This window comes from Procambarus clarkii, chromosome 14 (assembly GCF_040958095.1).
Source record: "Procambarus clarkii isolate CNS0578487 chromosome 14, FALCON_Pclarkii_2.0, whole genome shotgun sequence".
Lineage (NCBI taxonomy): Eukaryota > Metazoa > Arthropoda > Malacostraca > Decapoda > Cambaridae > Procambarus > Procambarus clarkii.
Window position 1 is genome coordinate 42,992,925 of NC_091163.1, and position 21,058 is coordinate 43,013,982.

General features: G+C 49.3%; 1 protein-coding gene across 3 annotated transcripts in view; it reads left to right on the plus strand.

Annotated features, from left to right (window-relative positions):
• The window catches only part of LOC138364616 (uncharacterized), a 155,363-nt gene extending 150,689 nt beyond the window's left edge, over positions 1 to 4,674 (plus strand). For all 3 annotated transcript variants that reach the window (XM_069324562.1, XM_069324564.1, XM_069324563.1), the window contains one exon: positions 4,085 to 4,674. In XM_069324562.1, the coding sequence (XP_069180663.1) occupies positions 4,085 to 4,228 (144 nt within the window). In that variant the 3' untranslated portion in view covers positions 4,229 to 4,674. The remainder of the gene's footprint in view (positions 1 to 4,084) is intronic.
• Positions 4,675 to 21,058: the final 16,384 nt, after the last annotated feature.

A 21,058-nucleotide genomic window follows, 5' to 3' on the forward strand; every position in this document is an offset into this window, starting at 1 on the left:
AAGAATATTGATTCTATTGGTCTCAAGCTTTGTTATTCACTGAGTTTTTTGGAAGTTTGCCGTAGCAAAGCACGTCGTACATATTATAATAATATATGCAGTGAGAAAATTCCCCCAAAGAATGTGTTGTGTTTACCATATTTTTCTGGGTTTGAAAATATTGTCAAGGCCTTGAAACTTTTTGATGTACATGTATTGTTTAATTACGAAAATACAGTTAGAAAACTATTAGCTAGAAACAGTCCTCGTAGTGATAATTGTATCATATATAAAATTCCTTGTAAAGATTATAATAGGTTCTATGTTGGGCAAACATCTTAAGATCTGAAATGTAGAATGTCGCAACATAAATACTCTGTAAGACATGGCTAATTGTCTAATGCGTTGTTTGTTCATTTGTCAGAAAATTCCCACCAAATTGATTGGGAGATGGCTTCTTCATTAACGAATTGTAAAAGCACTTTCAATAGGAACATAACTGAATCTGCTTTAATACAGATAACAACATTATGTAACTTGAACATTAGCAGTGATTTGTATAATTTAGATCCATTTTTGATTGATCAGTTAAAGGGCATTTTTAGTAGGATCATTGATACACATTTGTCTCACTAATACCATGTTAATATCCACTATTTTATTAATATCAATGTATGGGCCTATTGGCCCATAGGATACAGATCCCTATTTACATCCACCCTTTCCCAGTCATACGTTTATCATTGTACCTCACTTCACTTCACCTCTCTCCTGCCTATATATGTCCAAATCTATGTACATGTAACTCACCCTTCTGAAGATGTATTATTAAATACGAAAGTTCTTAAGGAAATTCCTGTTTCAATTCTTCCTTCGTGGTCTGACACTGTCACTACTAATAATTATGTTAATTGTAATAGTTATGGCAATTATGTTTTATAACTGTTTGTTAACAGTTTCCTCTGACTGTTGTCATATTGGTCCATGGTGTGTTGTTATATTACCATACTGGTCCATGGTGTGTTGTTGTGATATTACCATACTGGTCCATGGTGTGTTGTGATATTACCATACTGGTCCATGGTGTGTTGTGATATTACCATACTGGACCATGGTGTTGTGATATTACCATACTGGTCCATGGTGTGTTGTTGTGATATTACCATACTGGTCCATGGTGTGTTGTGATATTACCATACTGGTCCATAGTGTGTTGTGATATTACCATACTGGACCATGGTGTTGTGATATTACCATACTGGTCCATGGTGTGTTGTGATATTACCATGCTGGTCCATGGTGTGTTGTGATATTACCATACTGGTCCATAGTGTGTTGTGATATTACCATACTGGTCCATGGTGTGTTGTGATATTACCATACTGGTCCATGGTGTGTTGTTATATTACCATACTGGTCCATGGTGTGTTGTGATATTACCATACTGGACCATGGTGTGTTGTGATATTACCATACTGGTCCATAGTGTGTTGTGATATTACCATACTGGTCCATGGTGTGTTGTGATATTACCATACTGGACCATGGTGTGTTGTGATATTACCATACTGGTCCATAGTGTGTTGTGATATTACCATACTGGTCCATAGTGTGTTGTGATATTACCATACTGGTCCATAGTGTGTTGTGATATTACCATACTGGTCCATGGTGTGTTGTGATATTACCATACTGGTCATACAAATATAGGTTTGGATAACCTCCTGGTTATCCAAACCTGTATTTGTATGTTCTCTCCATATTCCTAAAATATCCTCCCAAATGTCCATTCCATATTTTTCACCTGTTTCTCCATATTTTCCATTTTCTACCAATGTTCACAGCATGTTCTCTGTATTCTCCATTATCTACCAATGTTCACAGCATGTTCTCCGTATTCTCCATTATCTACCAATGTTCACAGCATGTTCTCTGTATTCTCCATTATCTACCAATGTTCACAGCATGTTCTCTGTATTCTCCATTATCTACCAATGTTCACAGCATGTTCTCTGTATTCTCCATTATCTACCAATGTTCACAGCATGTTCTCTGTATTCTCCATTATCTACCAATGTTCATAGCATGTTCTCTGTATTCTCCATTATCTACCAATGTTCACAGCATGTTCTCTGTATTCTCCATTATCTACCAATGTTCACAGCATGTTCTCTGTATTCTCCATTATCTACCAATGTTCATAGCATGTTCTCTGTATTCTCCATTATCTACCAATGTTCGCAGCATGTTCTCTGTATTCTCCATTATCTACCAATGTTCACAGCATGTTCTCTGTATTCTCCATTATCTACCAATGTTCACAGCATGTTCTCTGTATTCTCCATTATCTACCATTGTTCACAGCATGTTCTCTGCCAGTTCAAATCATATTTTTGCATTCTCTTTCATGTTTTCTATGTTCTTTGTCATATTCTCAATGTTCTCTGCAAGTTCTTCACCGGGTTCATGTCATTCTCATTCATGTTCTCTGTGTACTTTCTCATGTTCCCCGTATGTTCACTGTGTCCACCGCATTCTCTTACATGATCTTTAAAATCAAATGTACAATTATTTCTTCCATTCAGTAACTAGTTCTTTGTCAAATATTATCAACAGCAACATTACTAATTCTTAACAAGTTAATACAAAGTAACTTTGTAGTAACTCATCACCTTTATTTTCAAAAACTATGTCCATGTATTTTTGCTTAACAATTTATTATTTGTTACCAGCACTGTTTGTAAACAAATCTTCACTTTATACAGTAACAAATTTACCAAGATAAACTTGTTCTTTTTAACTAAAAGTTTTCATCAATCAACAAAAAAATAATCACATTCGTCATCTTTTCTTGTCGTTTCTTAACTAAACTTATTCGTCAATCAACTAAAAATAGTCAATATTAGCTTCGTTCAACACTGTTCTTAACTAAAATAACCTTTCTCGTAGCTAAAAAAAATCAGAGGAAACTTTCCAACACTGATTATAATTTCTTTATCTATCGTCATTCAACTAAAAATTGCCATGTTCATCATTTCTTAACTAAAATTATTCGTCATTTAACTAAAAATAGACAAATACATCATCATTACATCCTTTCTTAACTAAAATAACTCTTCCCCTTAACTAAAAATAGTCAAATGTAACTTCTTTAAACACTTGTAACTAACAATATACTTCATGGAGTAAGAAAAATAGTGAAATGTAACTTCTTTAAACACTTTTGTAACTAACAATATACTTCATGGAGTAAGAAAAATAGTCAAAGACACTCTTCGAGACATCAGTAACAAGCTCAAAGACTCAAGTGCCTCAAAGGCATTCTTTAAACATCTTCGTTAATCACAGTTATTCTCTAACACACCTTCGTTCATCAAAGCTGTTCTCTAATTCATCTCATCAAAATTATTTTCTAAGTCACCTTAGTTCATCAAAGAAACTTTCTAAGACATCTTCGTTCATCAAAGTTATTCTCTAAGACATCAAAAACTATTCTCAGACCCATCGAAGGTATTCTCAGAGACATCAAATATACAGTAATCTCAAAGATATTAATGTTATCCTCTAAGTCTGAGGGGAACCCTTCAGAAATGGGCAGAGTTTCTTTCACCTTGATGCACCTATTCGTCTAGCAGTAAATAGGTACCTGGAAGTAAGACAAACAACTGTGTGGGATAAATCTCCCAGCAGGAATTTATTTATTTGTTTAATTATTTTGTTAAATTACTAGCTGTACCCGGCCACGTGTTGCTGAGTCACAGCAACCTTCCCCTCTCTCCCAGTCCTCCCCATTATCTCCCACTCCCCCTGTTACGAACCCGGATCCAGCGTCCGAGCCCGGAGCAGTGACAACCGCGCCATCTGTGGGTCAGCTCCCGAAACCCCCACCAAATGGACGACGACACCTGGCGAGGACGGGATGTATCGGCCTCGAGGGCCAGTTTCTAGTCCGGTTCAGCGCTCAACACAGCCGCTGCTGACCTCTGGTGAGGTGGTGCTCAGACACCAGCGCCATCTATGGAGTGGATAGGTGGGCGTTTGTGTCTGAGCCTATAAGTGAGGTGCCTTAGTGTGTCCGAGTTATTGATGACGTGTCTGCTTACAGAGTCGACCTGGGACTGCTGTGATGGGAGTTGAGTCAGTCTACCCGAGGCAGCCGTCTCCATACCTTGTACTTTGCTGCAGCAGTTGTGAAGTCGTCCCCCCGGAAGAACACTGGTGTGTTAGCCTGCCAGTGGAGTGGCAGTGAAAGGATTACCCGGGACCGACTGTTTGAGACGATCATCCACTGGGGGTATCGAGGACAGGAGAGTGATTTGTGGTGTCACACGAGGCTCCTGTCTAGGGCGTTCCCCTTATATCGTTCGTGGAGTGGCCTGACCAGCGTTGTGGGTCCGGAACCTGCCAGCAGACCGGCTGGATTTGTGGTTGACGGCCTCCACGGCGGTGCCCCCAGTGGACCTGTGTTTTGGCTGACCTGTGGCCAGGGTAGGCTCAGCATTCTCAGAGGATTCGTTGTGAGGCCACGAGAAAGCACCGAGGACTCGGCACCGAGCGTCTGGATCCAGAGTCTTCAGCAGAAGACAACTGTGAATAATCCCCTTGTATAGTGTTAATACCCCTCCCCCTGTGCACTCTTTTATATATATATTTATTTATTTGGTGATGGTGAAAATTATAGTCTTAAGTTCTGAACTTTCTTTCCCTTCCCCCTTTAAGTTTCTTGCGTCACGGATCACATCCCTTGAAAGCCACTGCTGGCTTGGGGGTCGGATATAACTTCCTCTAACAACATCAGAGTACGAACCCCGTTGCGTCCCGAGAGGGCCGTAACACCCCCGTCCCCTCGTCCTCCCAACTATTCCTCACTCCCTCGTCCCTTTTTCCTCCCCTTCATCCTCCACTCTACCATCCCCTCGTCCGCCTATCCATTCCCCCATCCCCTTGTCCTCCCTATTATCTCCCACTCCCCCGGCCCCTCGTCCTCCTCACCATCCCCCACTCCCGTCCCCTCGTCCTCCCCACCATCCCCCACTCCCGTCCCCTTGTCTTTCCCACCATCCCCCACTCCCGTCCCCTCGTCCTCCCCACCATCCCCCACTCCCGTCCCCTCGTCCTTCCCACCATTCCCCACTCCGTCGTCTGATGATCAAATGATCTGATGTTCCCATCAGAAAATTGGGAACATCAAATGATCTGGGCCTGGATTCACGAAGAAGTTACACAAACACTTAGGAACCTGTACATCTTTTCTCAATCTTTAGCAGCTTTGTTTACAATTATTTAACATTTAATGAGCTACAAAGCACCAGGAGGCTGTTTATAACAATAACAATAGTTGATTGGCAAGTTTTCATGCTTGTAAACTGTTTAATACATGTAACCAAAGCCATCAAAGATTGAGGAATGATGTACACGTTCGTAAGTACTTGCGTAACTGCTTTGTGAATCTGGCCCCAGATGTTCCCATCACTGAAATATAAGAAAAAACAGTTCATAAAACGAAATGAAAAATAATGAAAAAATAAAAAAAGATAAAGTACAGTATATTCACGAAATGAATGGCATGATAAGCAGCACAGCTCAATTCCAAGGCAATGTCACCCAAAATAATTCAGTCAAAATTAAAATAAATTGAATTTTCATAAATTTTGATTTATCAATGAATTCGTAAACATTGAAATGGAATCGTAACATATTTAGTATAGCGTGTGTTGGTCTTATGTGCAATATAGAGCGCTGTTTTTCAAACACGCATGTTTTTACCTGTTACAGGGGTGGCATCTACATAGTAGATATATAAAAACACGCGCCTATTCGAATGCAACGTTGTGTCAAAATTTCAAAGCCATCGGTAAAGAGGTTTCGAAGATTTGCCTCACATGAAAAACACAGTTTCTCAGAAAAAGCATGTTTTTTTTACTGTCACAGACGTGACATGTATATAGTATGTATATAAAAACCTGCTCGGATGCAAGTGGAACGTTGGGTGAAAATTTCAAAGCAATCAGTGAAGAAATTTCGGAGATTAGCAGTTAAGCACAAACGAACATTTCCATTTTTGTTTATATTGATTTTTAGCTTATTAAGGATTTGTTCTCTAATTTAAGCAGACTGATACTTGAGTGGACTGTATGACTTAAAAGTTGTCTTGCTAGTGGCCTGACGGCTGAGTGGACAGCGCTCGGGATTTGTAGTCCTAATGTTCCGTGTTCGATCCCTAGTGGAGTCAGAAACAAATGGGCAGAGTTTCTTTCACCCTGATGCCCCTGTTCATCTAGCAGTAAATAGGTACCTGGGAGTTAGAAAGCTGCTTCCTGGGGGTGTGTAACAAAAAGCAGGCCTGGTCGAGGACCGGGCCGCAGTGACGATAAGTCCCGAAATCATGTCAAGATAACTTCAACAAGATAAGTTAGGAACTTCCCTCACAACCTGAGGGAGTTTATTTAATAATATCTTAATGGTCATTAATCATTGTAGATTACCCATTGTAATGGTTAATGTGCAATGGTTAATTAATATAATATATTATTAATATATAATATTATTATATTATATAATATTAATATAAGGTTATAAGGTTAATTAATATAATATAGAGTTTCCTGGTAACCGTCACTGGACACGGCTCTCTCATGTGAGGTGGAGCTCCTAGGTCAGGCTTTATGGTCACTGGACACGGCTCTCTCATGTGAGGTGGAGCTCCTAGGTCAGGCTTTATGGTCACTGGACACGGCTCTGTCATGTGAGGTGGCGCTCCTAGGTCAGGCTTTATGGTCACTGGACACGGCTCTGTCATGTGAGGTGGGGCTCCTAGGTCAGGCTTTATGGTCACTGGACACGGCTCTGTCATGTGAGGTGGGGCTCCTAGGTCAGGCTTTATGGTCACTGGACACGGCTCTGTCATGTGAGGTGGAGCTCCTAGGTCAGGCTTTATGGTCACTGGACACGGCTCTGTCATGTGAGGTGGGGCTCCTAGGTCAGGCTTTATGGTCACTGGACACGGCTCTGTCATGTGAGGTGGAGCTCCTAGGTCAGGCTTTATGGTCACTGGACACGGCTCTGTCATGTGAGGTGGGGCTCCTAGGTCAGGCTTTATGGTCACTGGACACGGCTCTGTCATGTGAGGTGGGGCTCCTAGGTCAGGCTTTATGGTCACTGGACACGGCTCTGTCATGTGAGGTGGAGCTCCTAGGTCAGGCTTTATGGTCACTGGACACGGCTCTGTCATGTGAGGTGGAGCTCCTAGGTCAGGCTTTATGGTCACTGGACACGGCTCTGTCATGTGAGGTGGAGCTCCTAGGTCAGGCTTTATGGTCACTGGACACGGCTCTGTCATGTGAGGTGGAGCTCCTAGGTCAGGCTTTATGGTCACTGGACACGGCTCTGTCATGTGAGGTGGAGCTCCTAGGTCAGGCTTTATGGTCACTGGACACGGCTCTGTCATGTGAGGTGGAGCTCCTAGGTCAGGCTTTATGGTCACTGGACACGGCTCTGTCATGTGAGGTGGAGCTCCTAGGTCAGGCTTTATGGTCACTGGACACGGCTCTCTCATGTGAGGTGGAGCTCCTAGGTCAGGCTTTATGGTCACTGGACACGGCTCTGTCATGTGAGGTGGAGCTCCTAGGTCAGGCTTTATGGTCACTGGACACGGCTCTGTCATGTGAGGTGGAGCTCCTAGGTCAGGCTTTATGGTCACTGGACACGGCTCTGTCATGTGAGGTGGAGCTCCTAGGTCAGGCTTTATGGTCACTGGACACGGCTCTCTCATGTGAGGTGGAGCTCCTAGGTCAGGCTTTATGGTCACTGGACACGGCTCTCTCATGTGAGGTGGAGCTCCTAGGTCAGGCTTTATGGTCACTGGACACGGCTCTGTCATGTGAGGTGGAGCTCCTAGGTCAGGCTTTATGGTCACTGAACACGGCTCTGTCATGTGAGGTGGAGCTCCTAGGTCAGGCTTTATGGTCACTGGACACGGCTCTGTCATGTGAGGTGGAGCTCCTAGGTCAGGCTTTATGGTCACTGGACACGGCTCTGTCATGTGAGGTGGAGCTCCTAGGTCAGGCTTTATGGTCACTGGACACGGCTCTGTCATGTGAGGTGGAGCTCCTAGGTTAGGCTTTATGGTCACTGGACACGGCTCTGTCATGTGAGGTGGCGCTCCTAGGTCAGGCTTTATGGCCTCGTGGTATACCCCGTGTTGCATGGGGGTATACCCCGTGTTGCATGGGGGTATACCCCGTGTTGCATGGGGGTATACCCCGTGTTGCATGGGGTATACCTCGTGTTGCATGGGGTATACCTCGTGTTGCATGGTGTGTACCACGTGTTGCATGGGGTATACCCTGTGTTGCATGGGGTATACCCCGTGTTGCATGGGGTATACCCCGTGTTGCATGGTGTGTACCACGTGTTGCATGGGGTATACCCTGTGTTGCATGGGGTATACCCCGTGTTGCATGGGGTATACCCTGTGTTGCATGGGGTATACCCCGTGTTGCATGGTGTATACCACGTGTTGCACGGGGTATACCCCGTGTTGCATGGGGTATACCCTGTGTTGCATGGGGTATACCCCGTGTTGCACGGGGTATACCCCATGTTGCATGGGGTATACCCCGTGTTGCACGAGGTATACCCCGTGTTGCACGTGGTATACCACGTGTTGCACGAGGTATACCCCGTGTTGCACGTGGTATACCCCGTGTTGCACGAGGTATACCCCGTGTTGCACGAGGTATACCTCGTGTTGCACGAGGTATACCCCGTGTTATACCTCAGGAATTACATAATACAAACATATGATCAGCAATATGACCATACAACACTAAACTGGTACAAGCCGGTAGCTCTCCACTATCATATCCTGGCTTCACCAACTGTCCATATCAAGTGGCTGCACAACTCTTGGCTTACCACTTACTACTCTTTCACTGCTTGGAGCTGAGATACCTCAAACATCTACATAAGTATCCCACAACAAAAGAATATATTAATCTCTCACTTTACACTGCGTCTTACATGCCAATAACCATTCAAGCACTTGCCCTTATACAATCATGTGTCCACAATGAACCTCTGTTCTGCTCCTAGAAGCTCCTTAATCATTGCGTATATCTGGATCCTCCAAAATATCAGGAAAGGCACTTGTGCAGTTCTCCCAATCTGCTGCACTCCTCACTATGGAGTTCTGCTCTACCACAGAGTTCAGCACACACTTCTTCTCCAGCCTCGAAGTTCCTCCATTAACTTCTTCTCCAACCTCAATGTTCCTTCATGTACTTCTTCCCAGACACACCGCGCCCTCCAACAGTGTAGGGTACTCCCCCATCCTCGACGAGTCCAAGCTGGGAACATGTCTTGACATGCCAATAACCATTCAAGCACTTCCCCTTATAAATACTAACTTAACTTACCTAACCTAACCTAGCCTACCTAACCTTACTAACTTAAGTAGTAAGTCATAAGGTTAACTTTCCTAACCTTACTCACTTACATAATGTAACCTATCCTAACCTAACCTTACTAACTTAACTTTACTTACATATCCTAATGTAACTTGACTTACCTGTACTATCCTATTCTAATGTAACTTAGTTAAACTTACCTATCCTGACAGTACCCAACTTACATAACTTAGCCAACTTAACTGAACTTAGCCTACCTTAATTAACATAACTTACACAACTTAACTTTGCTTACCTAACCTAACTCTCTCTCTCCTACATAATGTAACTTAACCTAAGAATCATCTTATTCTCTCTGAAACATAATTTTTTCATTTATTTTCCCAGAAATTCATACAACTCTTGACAAAAACACGAGCAACCTTACACAAACTTTATCAATAATCCTTTATATACAACCTCTCTCTCTCCCCCCCCCCACCCACCACCACCACCACCACCACCACCACCACCACCACCACTACTCCCTACTACTGAGAGGTTGTGGTGGTGGTGGTGGTGGAGGCCAGATGTGGCCACACCCAGGCACCATGCAGGGAGGCCAGATGTGGACACACCCAGGCACCATGCTGGGAGGCCAGATGTGGACACACCCAGGCACCATGCTAGGAGGCCACATGTGGACACACCCCAGGCACCATGCTGGGAGGCCAGATGTGGACACACCCAGGCACCATGCTAGGAGGCCAGATGTGGACACACCCAGGCACCATGCAGGGAGGCCAGATGTGGACACACCCAGGCACCATGCTGGGAGGCCAGATGTGGACACACCCCAGGCACCATGCTGGGAGGCCAGATGTGGACACACCCCAGGCTCCATGCTGGGAGGCCAGATGTGGACACACCCAGGCACCATGCTAGGAGGCCACATGTGGACACACCCCAGGCACCATGCAGGGAGGCCACATGTGGACACACCCCAGGCACCATCCTGGGAGGCCAGATGTGGACACACCCCAGGCACCATGCTGGGAGGCCACATGTGGACACACCCCAGGCACCATGCAGGGAGGCCAGATGTGGACACACCCAGGCACCATGCTGGGAGGCCAGATGTGGACACACCCCAGGCACCATGCTGGGAGGCCACATGTGGACACACCCAGGCACCATGCAGGGAGGCCAGATGTGGACACACCCAGGCACCATGCAGGGAGGCCAGATGTGGACACACCCCAGGCACCATGCTGGGAGGCCACATGTGGACACACCCAGGCACCATGCAGGGAGGCCAGATGTGGACACACCCAGGCACCATGCAGGGAGGCCAGATGTGGACACACCCAGGCACCATGCTGGGAGGCCAGATGTGGACACACCCAGACACCATGCTGGGAGGCCAGATGTGGCACACCCGGCACCATGGAGGGAGGCCAGATGTGGACACACCCCAGGCACCATGCTGGGAGGCCAGATGTGGACACACCCAGGCACCATGCAGGGAGGCCAGATGTGGACACACCCAGGCTCCATGCTGGGAGGCCAGATGTGGACACACCCAGGCACCATGCTGGGTGGCCAGATGTGGACACACCCAGGCACCATGCAGGGAGGCCAGATGTGGACACACCCCAGGCACCATGCTGGGAGGCCAGATGTGGACACACCCAGGCACCATGCTGGGAGGCCAGATGTGGACACACCCCAGGCACCATGCTGGGAGGCCAGATGTGGACACACCCAGGCACCATGCTAGGAGGCCAGATGTGGACACACCCCAGGCACCATGCTGGGAGGCCAGATGTGGACACACCCCAGGCACCATGCTGGGAGGCCAGATGTGGACACACCCAGGCACCATGCTGGGAGGCCTGATGTGGACACACCCAGGCACCATGCTGGGAGGCCTGATGTGGACACACCCAGGCACCATGCTGGGAGGCCAGATGTGGACACACCCCAGGCACCATGCTGGGAGGCCAGATGTGGACACACCCAGGCACCATGCTGGGAGGCCAGATGTGGACACACCCAGGCACCATGCTGGGAGGCCAGATGTGGACACACCCCAGGCACCAGGCTGGGAGGCCAGATGTGGACACACCCCAGGCACCATGCTGCGAGGCCACATGTGGACACACCCAGGCACCATGCAGGGAGGCCAGATGTGCACACACCCAGGCACCATGCAGGGAGGCCAGATGTGGACACACCCAGGCACCATGCTGGGAGGCCAGATGTGGACACACCCAGACACCATGCTGGGAGGCCAGATGTGGCACACCCGGCACCATGGAGGGAGGCCAGATGTGGACACACCCCAGGCACCATGCTGGGAGGCCAGATGTGGACACACCCAGGCACCATGCTGGGATGCCAGATGTGGACACACCCAGGCTCCATGCTGGGAGGCCAGATGTGGACACACCCAGGCACCATGCTGGGTGGCCAGATGTGGACACACCCAGGCTCCATGCTGGGAGGCCAGATGTGGACACACCCAGGCTCCAAGCTGGGAGGCCAGATGTGGACACACCCAGGCACCATGCTGGGTGGCCAGATGTGGACACACCCCAGGCACCATGCAGGGAGCCAGATGTGGACACACCCAGGCACCATGCTGGGAGGCCAGATGTGGACACACCCAGGCTCCATGCTGGGAGGCCAGATGTTGACACACCCAGGCACCATGCTGGGTGGCCAGATGTGGACACACCCCAGGCACCATGCAGGGAGGCCAGATGTGGACACACCCCAGGCACCATGCTGGGAGACCAGATGTGGACACACCCAGGCACCATGCTGGGAGGCCAGATGTGGACACACCCCAGGCACCATGCTGGGAGGCCAGATGTGGACACACCCAGGCACCATGCTAGGAGGCCAGATGTGGACACACCCCAGGCACCATGCTGGGAGGCCAGATGTGGACACACCCCAGGCACCATGCTGGGAGGCCAGATGTGGACACACCCAGGCACCATGCTGGGAGGCCTGATGTGGACACACCCAGGCACCATGCTGGGAGGCCTGATGTGGACACACCCAGGCACCATGCTGGGAGGCCAGATGTGGACACACCCCAGGCACCATGCTGGGAGGCCAGATGTGGACACACCCAGGCACCATGCTGGGAGGCCAGATGTGGACACACCCAGGCACCATGCTGGGAGGCCAGATGTGGACACACCCCAGGCACCATGCTGGGAGGCCAGATGTGGACACACCCCAGGCACCATGCTGGGAGGCCAGATGTGGACACACCCAGGCACCATGCTAGGAGGTCAGATGTGGACACACCCCAGGCACCATGCTGGGAGGCCAGATGTGGACACACTCAGGCACCATGCTGGGAGGCCACATGTGGACACACCCCAGGCACCATGCTGGGAGGCCAGATGTTGACACACCCCAGGCACCATGCTGGGAGGCCACATGTGGACACACCCCAGGCACCATGCTGGGAGGCCAGATGTGGACACACCCAGGCACCATGCTGGGAGGCCAGATGTGGACACACCCAGGCACCATGCTGGGAGGCCAGATGTGGACACACCCCAGGCACCATGCTGGGAGGCCAGATGTGGACACACCCAGGCACCATGCAGGGAGGCCAGATGTGGACACACCCAGGCACCATGCTGGGAGGCCAGATGTGGACACACCCCAGGCACCATGCTGGGAGGCCAGATGTGGACACACCCAGGCACCATGCAGGGAGGCCAGATGTGGACACACCCAGGCACCATGCTGGGAGGCCAGATGTGGACACACCCCAGGCACCATGCTGGGAGGCCAGATGTGGACACACCCCAGGCACCATGCTGGGAGGCCAGATGTGGACACACCCAGGCACCATGCTGGGAGGCCAGATGTGGACACACCCAGGCACCATGCTGGGAGGCCAGATGTGGACACACCCAGGCACCATGCTGGGAGGCCAGATGTGGACACACCCAGGCACCATGCAGGGAGGCCAGATGTGGACACACCCCAGGCACCATGCTGGGAGGCCAGATGTGGACACACCCAGGCACCATGCACGGAGGCCAGATGTGGACACACCCAGGCACCATGCTGGGAGGCCAGATGTGGACACACCCCAGGCACAATGCTGGGAGGCCAGATGTGGACACACCCCAGGCACCATGCTGGGAGGCCAGATGTGGACACACCCAGGCACCATGCTGGGAGGCCAGATGTGGACACACCCAGGCACCATGCTGGGAGGCCAGATGTGGACACACCCCAGGCACCATGCTGGGAGGCCAGATGTGGACACACCCAGGCACCATGCTGGGAGGCCAGATGTGGACACACCCAGGCACCATGCTGGGAGGCCAGATGTGGACACACCCCAGGCACCATGCTGGGAGGCCAGATGTGGACACACCCAGGCTCCATGCTGGGAGGCCAGATGTGGACACACCCAGGCACCATGCAGGGAGGCCAGATGTGGACACACCCAGGCACCATGCTGGGAGGCCAGATGTGGACACACCCCAGGCACCATGCTGGGAGGCCAGATGTGGACACACCCAGGCACCATGCTGGGAGGCCAGATGTGGACACACCCCAGGCACCATGCTGGGAGGCCAGATGTGGACACACGCAGGCACCATGCTGGGAGGCCAGATGTGGACACACCCAGGCACCATGCAGGGAGGCCAGATGTGGACACACCCCAGGCACCATGCTGGGAGGCCAGATGTGGACACACCCAGGCACCATGCAGGGAGGCCAGATGTGGACACACCCAGGCACCATGCAGGGAGGCCAGATGTGGACACACCCCAGGCACCATGCTGGGAGGCCAGATGTGGACACACCCAGGCACCATGCAGGGAGGCCAGATGTGGACACACCCAGGCACCATGCTGGGAGGCCAGATGTGGACACACCCCAGGCACAATGCTGGGAGGCCAGATGTGGACACACCCCAGGCACCATGCTGGGAGGCCAGATGTGGACACACCTAGGCACCATGCTGGGAGGCCAGATGTGGACACACCCAGGCACCATGCTGGGAGGCCAGATGTGGACACACCCCAGGCACCATGCTGGGAGGCCAGATGTGGACACACCCAGGCACCATGCTGGGAGGCCAGATGTGGACACACCCAGGCACCATGCTGGGAGGCCAGATGTGGACACACCCCAGGCACCATGCTGGGAGGCCAGATGTGGACACACCCAGGCTCCATGCTGGGAGGCCAGATGTGGACACACCCAGGCACCATGCAGGGAGGCCAGATGTGGACACACCCAGGCACCATGCTGGGAGGCCAGATGTGGACACACCCCAGGCACCATGCTGGGAGGCCAGATGTGGACACACCCAGGCACCATGCTGGGAGGCCAGATGTGGACACACCCCAGGCACCATGCTGGGAGGCCAGATGTGGACACACCCAGGCACCATGCTGGGAGGCCAGATGTGGACACACCCAGGCACCATGCAGGGAGGCCAGATGTGGACACACCCCAGGCACCATGCTGGGAGGCCAGATGTGGACACACCCAGGCACCATGCAGGGAGGCCAGATGTGGACACACCCAGGCACCATGCTGGGAGGCCAGATATGGACACACCCCAGGCACCATGCTGGGAGGCCAGATGTGGACACACCCCAGGCACCATGCTGGGAGGCCAGATGTGGACACACCCAGGCACCATGCCGGGAGGCCAGATGTGGACACACCCAGGCACCATGCTGGGAGGTCAGATGTGGACACAACCCAGGCACCATGCTGGGAGGCCAGATGTGGACACACCCAGGCACCATGCTGGGAGGCCAGATGTGGACACACCCAGGCACCATGCTGGGAGGCCAGATGTGGACACACCCCAGGCACCATGCTGGGAGGCCAGATGTGGACACACCCAGGCTCCATGCTGGGAGGCCAGATGTGGACACACCCAGGCACCATGCTGGGAGGCCAGATGTGGACACACCCAGGCACCATGCTGGGAGGCCAGATGTGGACACACCCAGGCACCATGCTGGGAGGCCAGATGTGGACACACCCAGGCACCATGCTGGGAGGCCAGATGTGGACACACCCCAGGCACCATGCTGGGAGGCCAGATGTGGACACACCCAGGCACCATGCTGGGAGGCCAGATGTGGACACACCCAGGCACCATGCTGGGAGGCCAGATGTGGACACACCCAGGCACCATGCTGGGAGGCCAGATGTGGACACACCCCAGGCACCATGCTGGGAGGCCAGATGTGGACACACCCAGGCACCATGCTGGGAGGCCAGATGTGGACACACCCAGGCACCATGCTGGGAGGCCAGATGTGGACACACCCCAGGCACCATGCTGGGAGGCCAGATGTGGACACACCCAGGCTCCATGCTGGGAGGCCAGATGTGGACACACCCAGGCACCATGCAGGGAGGCCAGATGTGGACACACCCAGGCACCATGCTGGGAGGCCAGATGTGGACACACCCCAGGCACCATGCTGGGAGGCCAGATGTGGACACACCCAGGCACCATGCTGGGAGGCCAGATGTGGACACACCCCAGGCACCATGCTGGGAGGCCAGATGTGGACACACGCAGGCACCATGCTGGGAGGCCAGATGTGGACACACCCAGGCACCATGCAGGGAGGCCAGATGTGGACACACCCCAGGCACCATGCTGGGAGGCCAGATGTGGACACACCCAGGCACCATGCAGGGAGGCCAGATGTGGACACACCCAGGCACCATGCAGGGAGGCCAGATGTGGACACACCCCAGGCACCATGCTGGGAGGCCAGATGTGGACACACCCAGGCACCATGCAGGGAGGCCAGATGTGGACACACCCAGGCACCATGCTGGGAGGCCAGATGTGGACACACCCCAGGCACAATGCTGGGAGGCCAGATGTGGACACACCCCAGGCACCATGCTGGGAGGCCAGATGTGGACACACCTAGGCACCATGCTGGGAGGCCAGATGTGGACACACCCAGGCACCATGCTGGGAGGCCAGATGTGGACACACCCCAGGCACCATGCTGGGAGGCCAGATGTGGACACACCCAGGCACCATGCTGGGAGGCCAGATGTGGACACACCCAGGCACCATGCTGGGAGGCCAGATGTGGACACACCCCAGGCACCATGCTGGGAGGCCAGATGTGGACACACCCAGGCTCCATGCTGGGAGGCCAGATGTGGACACACCCAGGCACCATGCAGGGAGGCCAGATGTGGACACACCCAGGCACCATGCTGGGAGGCCAGATGTGGACACACCCCAGGCACCATGCTGGGAGGCCAGATGTGGACACACCCAGGCACCATGCTGGGAGGCCAGATGTGGACACACCCCAGGCACCATGCTGGGAGGCCAGATGTGGACACACCCAGGCACCATGCTGGGAGGCCAGATGTGGACACACCCAGGCACCATGCAGGGAGGCCAGATGTGGACACACCCCAGGCACCATGCTGGGAGGCCAGATGTGGACACACCCAGGCACCATGCAGGGAGGCCAGATGTGGACACACCCAGGCACCATGCTGGGAGGCCAGATATGGACACACCCCAGGCACCATGCTGGGAGGCCAGATGTGGACACACCCCAGGCACCATGCTGGGAGGCCAGATGTGGACACACCCAGGCACCATGCCGGGAGGCCAGATGTGGACACACCCAGGCACCATGCTGGGAGGTCAGATGTGGACACAACCCAGGCACCATGCTGGGAGGCCAGATGTGGACACACCCAGGCACCATGCTGGGAGGCCAGATGTGGACACACCCAGGCACCATGCTGGGAGGCCAGATGTGGACACACCCCAGGCACCATGCTGGGAGGCCAGATGTGGACACACCCAGGCTCCATGCTGGGAGGCCAGATGTGGACACACCCAGGCACCATGCTGGGAGGCCAGATGTGGACACACCCAGGCACCATGCTGGGAGGCCAGATGTGGACACACCCAGGCACCATGCTGGGAGGCCAGATGTGAGTAGTAGGGAGTACAGTCCACAGGTGATTTTTTTTTTGGCCAGAGGACCCCTGTGGACTGTACAGTCCACAGGTAACTTTTTTTTCTGGGAAATATCGTGTCTGTGAGCCAGGGTTTTCAGGTAAATTTTGTCAGTCACAGATTTTAGAAGTATGGAGTTCTTATGATGAAAATAATTTCCGAGACTTAGAAGTTTGTTAAGGTCTTATGGGAGAAATTCAAATATCGTATGTAGCGCTTTAGGGTTTTCGGGAGAACTCTACGGACATATTTTACATGTTTCAACTTACAAAATCCGTCTGTGTGAGCCATAGTTTTCAGGTAAATTTAGAAAATCCCGTGTGTGAGCCAGGGTTTTTCAGTTCTCGTACCTCACACCCCCTCCCTCCCCCCCTTACCTCGCAATCTCTCGCGTCACCTTTATTTACCTTACGCCCGGCCAGCCAGACGCTTCGTGTAGATCACCTCGGTAATCTTATCTTATCTTCTCCATAATATCTGGACCGTCCCTCCACCCTCTCTCTCTCTCCTTTCATTCAGTTCAGCTATTTTCCAACATCGTATGTTTTCTCCTTTTCATTAAGCAAGTCAGTTTTACACAAATAAATCGTGTTAGTAAGCATGTTCTAGCTCACGTTCCCCCGCCTTAGTCCCCTGTCGTATAATGAATACTATCATTCCAATCTCTCTAAAATTTTAAAATAATCATATTTCAAACGTATTTCAATACAGTAATTTAGTTACCGAGCTCCAGCGCTTGTCCTCCGCCTTAGCTCTCTCTCGTATCTTCGTTAATACCTATTCAAATTCCCCAAAATTTCTACCCGCTGTATTTCAGACATAGTTTAGTAAATGCAAACAATTATCAAACTCTGGCTCTTGTCCCCAGCTTAGTTCATTTATACAAGATCGTTAATACCTATTCAAATTCCCCGAAATTTCTACCCGCTGTATTTCAGACACCGTAAATAAGATTAAAACAGTTATCGAGCTCCAGCTCTCGTCCCCCACCTTAGTTCATTTATACAAGATCGTTAGTAACAGTCCAAATTCCCTGAGATTTTTACCCTCTGTATTTCAGACACCGTAAATAAGATCAAAACAGTTATCGAGCTCCAGCTCTCGTCCCCCACCTTAGTTCATTTGTACAAGATCGTTAGTAACAGATCAATTCCCCTGAAATTTTTTACCCTCTGTATTTTCAGGCTCCGTAAATAAGATCAAAACAGTTATCGAGCTCCAGCTCTTGTCCCCCGCCTTAGTTCTCTTTCGTATCTTTTTAAATAACCCATCAATTTCCCTGAAATTTTTACCCTCTGTATTTCAGGCACCGTAAATAAGATCAAGTCAGTTATCAAGCTCCAGCTCTCGTCCCCGCCTTAGTTCTCTTTCGTATCTTTTTAAATAACCCATCAATTTCCCTGAAATTTTTACCCTCTGTATTTCAGACATAGTAAATATGAAGTAAACAATTATAAAACTCTAGCTCTTGTCCTCTGTCCAAGCTCGCTTTTGTAAATTCATTACTCTCAGTCCAAATCCCCCTGAGATTTAAACACCCAACTACATTTTCAGACATAGTAAATAAAAACCAGTTCAGTTATCAAGTTTCAACTCTTGTGCCCCAGCTTAGTTCATTTTGTACAAGTTCTTTATTTTCCAACTAAATCACCCTGAGATTTAAGATCACCTTATTTTCTAACGTAGTAAAATTAATCTGGACATTAGCCAAGCTCCATTTCCTCAGCCTTAGATCATCAGACATAAATATATTCGATCAAGTCCGTCTCCAGCTTAACTCTTATCCGAGTACTCACATAACCCCAACCTGTGTAATTACCTTTCATCCCCTCTCACATTCCTCCATCTCATCCAAGTCTCATAAATTTAAATGTAGCTGTTAATTTGCGTTCTTTCCCCGTTCATAGCATATTCTCTGTAAGTTCAGATCTGTACTTAGTCTTACATATTCTCTAGTTCTTTCCCATTTTATACAAGACTTAAACAGCTATTACTGTCTCCTCTATCTTATTTAAACATGAGTCATATGTAAATATACCCGACTCCTTCCATCCATTACAAGTCCTAGCTTGTTCACCGCCCAACTCACTACACTGTCTACTTTACATGTTGTAGCATGTTTTCCGCACATCTTGATACCATCCCTTACAATCTCTCAATCCTTTACACATCCCAACTTTCAACCCTTTCTTACAATTTTCCTCCATCCTCCGCTACATGTTCTTACCCGTTCATTACAGTCCACTACATATTCTCTAATCATCTCTGTACTAATTCTCAAAACTAGTTGTTTCTGTCATTTTAGTAAGTAAGTAAGTAAGTAGATCATCGTTATTAACAACAACAACAACAACATTACTAATTCACAGTGAGTTACTACAGAGCATTTAGTAGTTATCCATTTTCAAAATAAGGTCAATATAAATCATTCTAAGACATCTTCGTACAATTAAAGATACTTGCCTGTGCACTAAGTCATTACTTACAGTAGCATCTTAAGGCAGTGTTTTCGTAACTCAGTTTTATTAAACATACACCTTCATTAGTCAAAGGAAAACTTTTCAAGTCATTGTATTCAATATTTCCGTTAAACTTACTACATTATGTCATTATTCGGTTTCATAATTAAGTACTTGTTTCAGTCCTCCAATGTAATAAGCAAATTATTCTATTAAGGATAAAGAAATCTTATTTAGAAGAGACATTAAGTTTATTACAACATTTAACGCATACAGTTATTCATAGTAGTTATACAAGTGTTCAAGAAGCAATCATATACAGTTATTCATAGTAGTTATGCAATTATTCAAGAAATCATAAACACTACAGTCTTATATAGAAATAAACATTTGAATTTAGAAAAGAATTATAAGTAAAACATGTATTTGATTTCACACAATGAAACTCACTAGCCAGCAAGTTAAAAAATCCATCACATGCACAGCAACCCCCTTCCCCTTCTCCAAAATAGATTAGTTTTTGTCCCTTAAATTCCTTTAAAACATAGAAAGCATCGCTATAAACATTATCGTCACAAATCAATTCAGGCCAGGACATTAGAAGTACTTCTCTGTCATTACAATAAGTCCTAACTGCTTCTACAGCATCCATTTGTTCAACCTCCATCCACTTACTCTCACCCATATGTGAGTAATTATCTGTAGCTCGTACCACATTAGTATGTCTTATCCTAATAAGATTTTCAATAAAGGCCATACCAGAGAAAACACCAAGTACAGGATCCTGTCCTATAAATCTCATCACTGCCTCTATTTCTATCTTTTGGGGGGTATGATATCCTATTTCTGGTCTCATCTTTATTAAATATAACGGAAAAGATGGAAAGCTCTCCTCCATATGATCAATTAAACTCCAATGTTCATCTTCTTCCGTTTTAGGGTGAATAATACTAAGCTCTTTCACAGTCTTACTATTTACCTGCTGTTGCAGTTCATCCTGGCTCATTATAGTATACACTTCTCGTTCTTCAGAACTCAACTTATTAATAAACCAGTTTGCAGCATTTGGAGAACCAATTTCATCCACAAATTTTCTTATAAAAAATTTATCCTTTAAGTTACATCCTATAGGCACTTCTTCAAATTCTGGAAATATGTATTTAAAACGGGGTCTAGGTCTAAAAGTGCAAATTATTTTATCACCT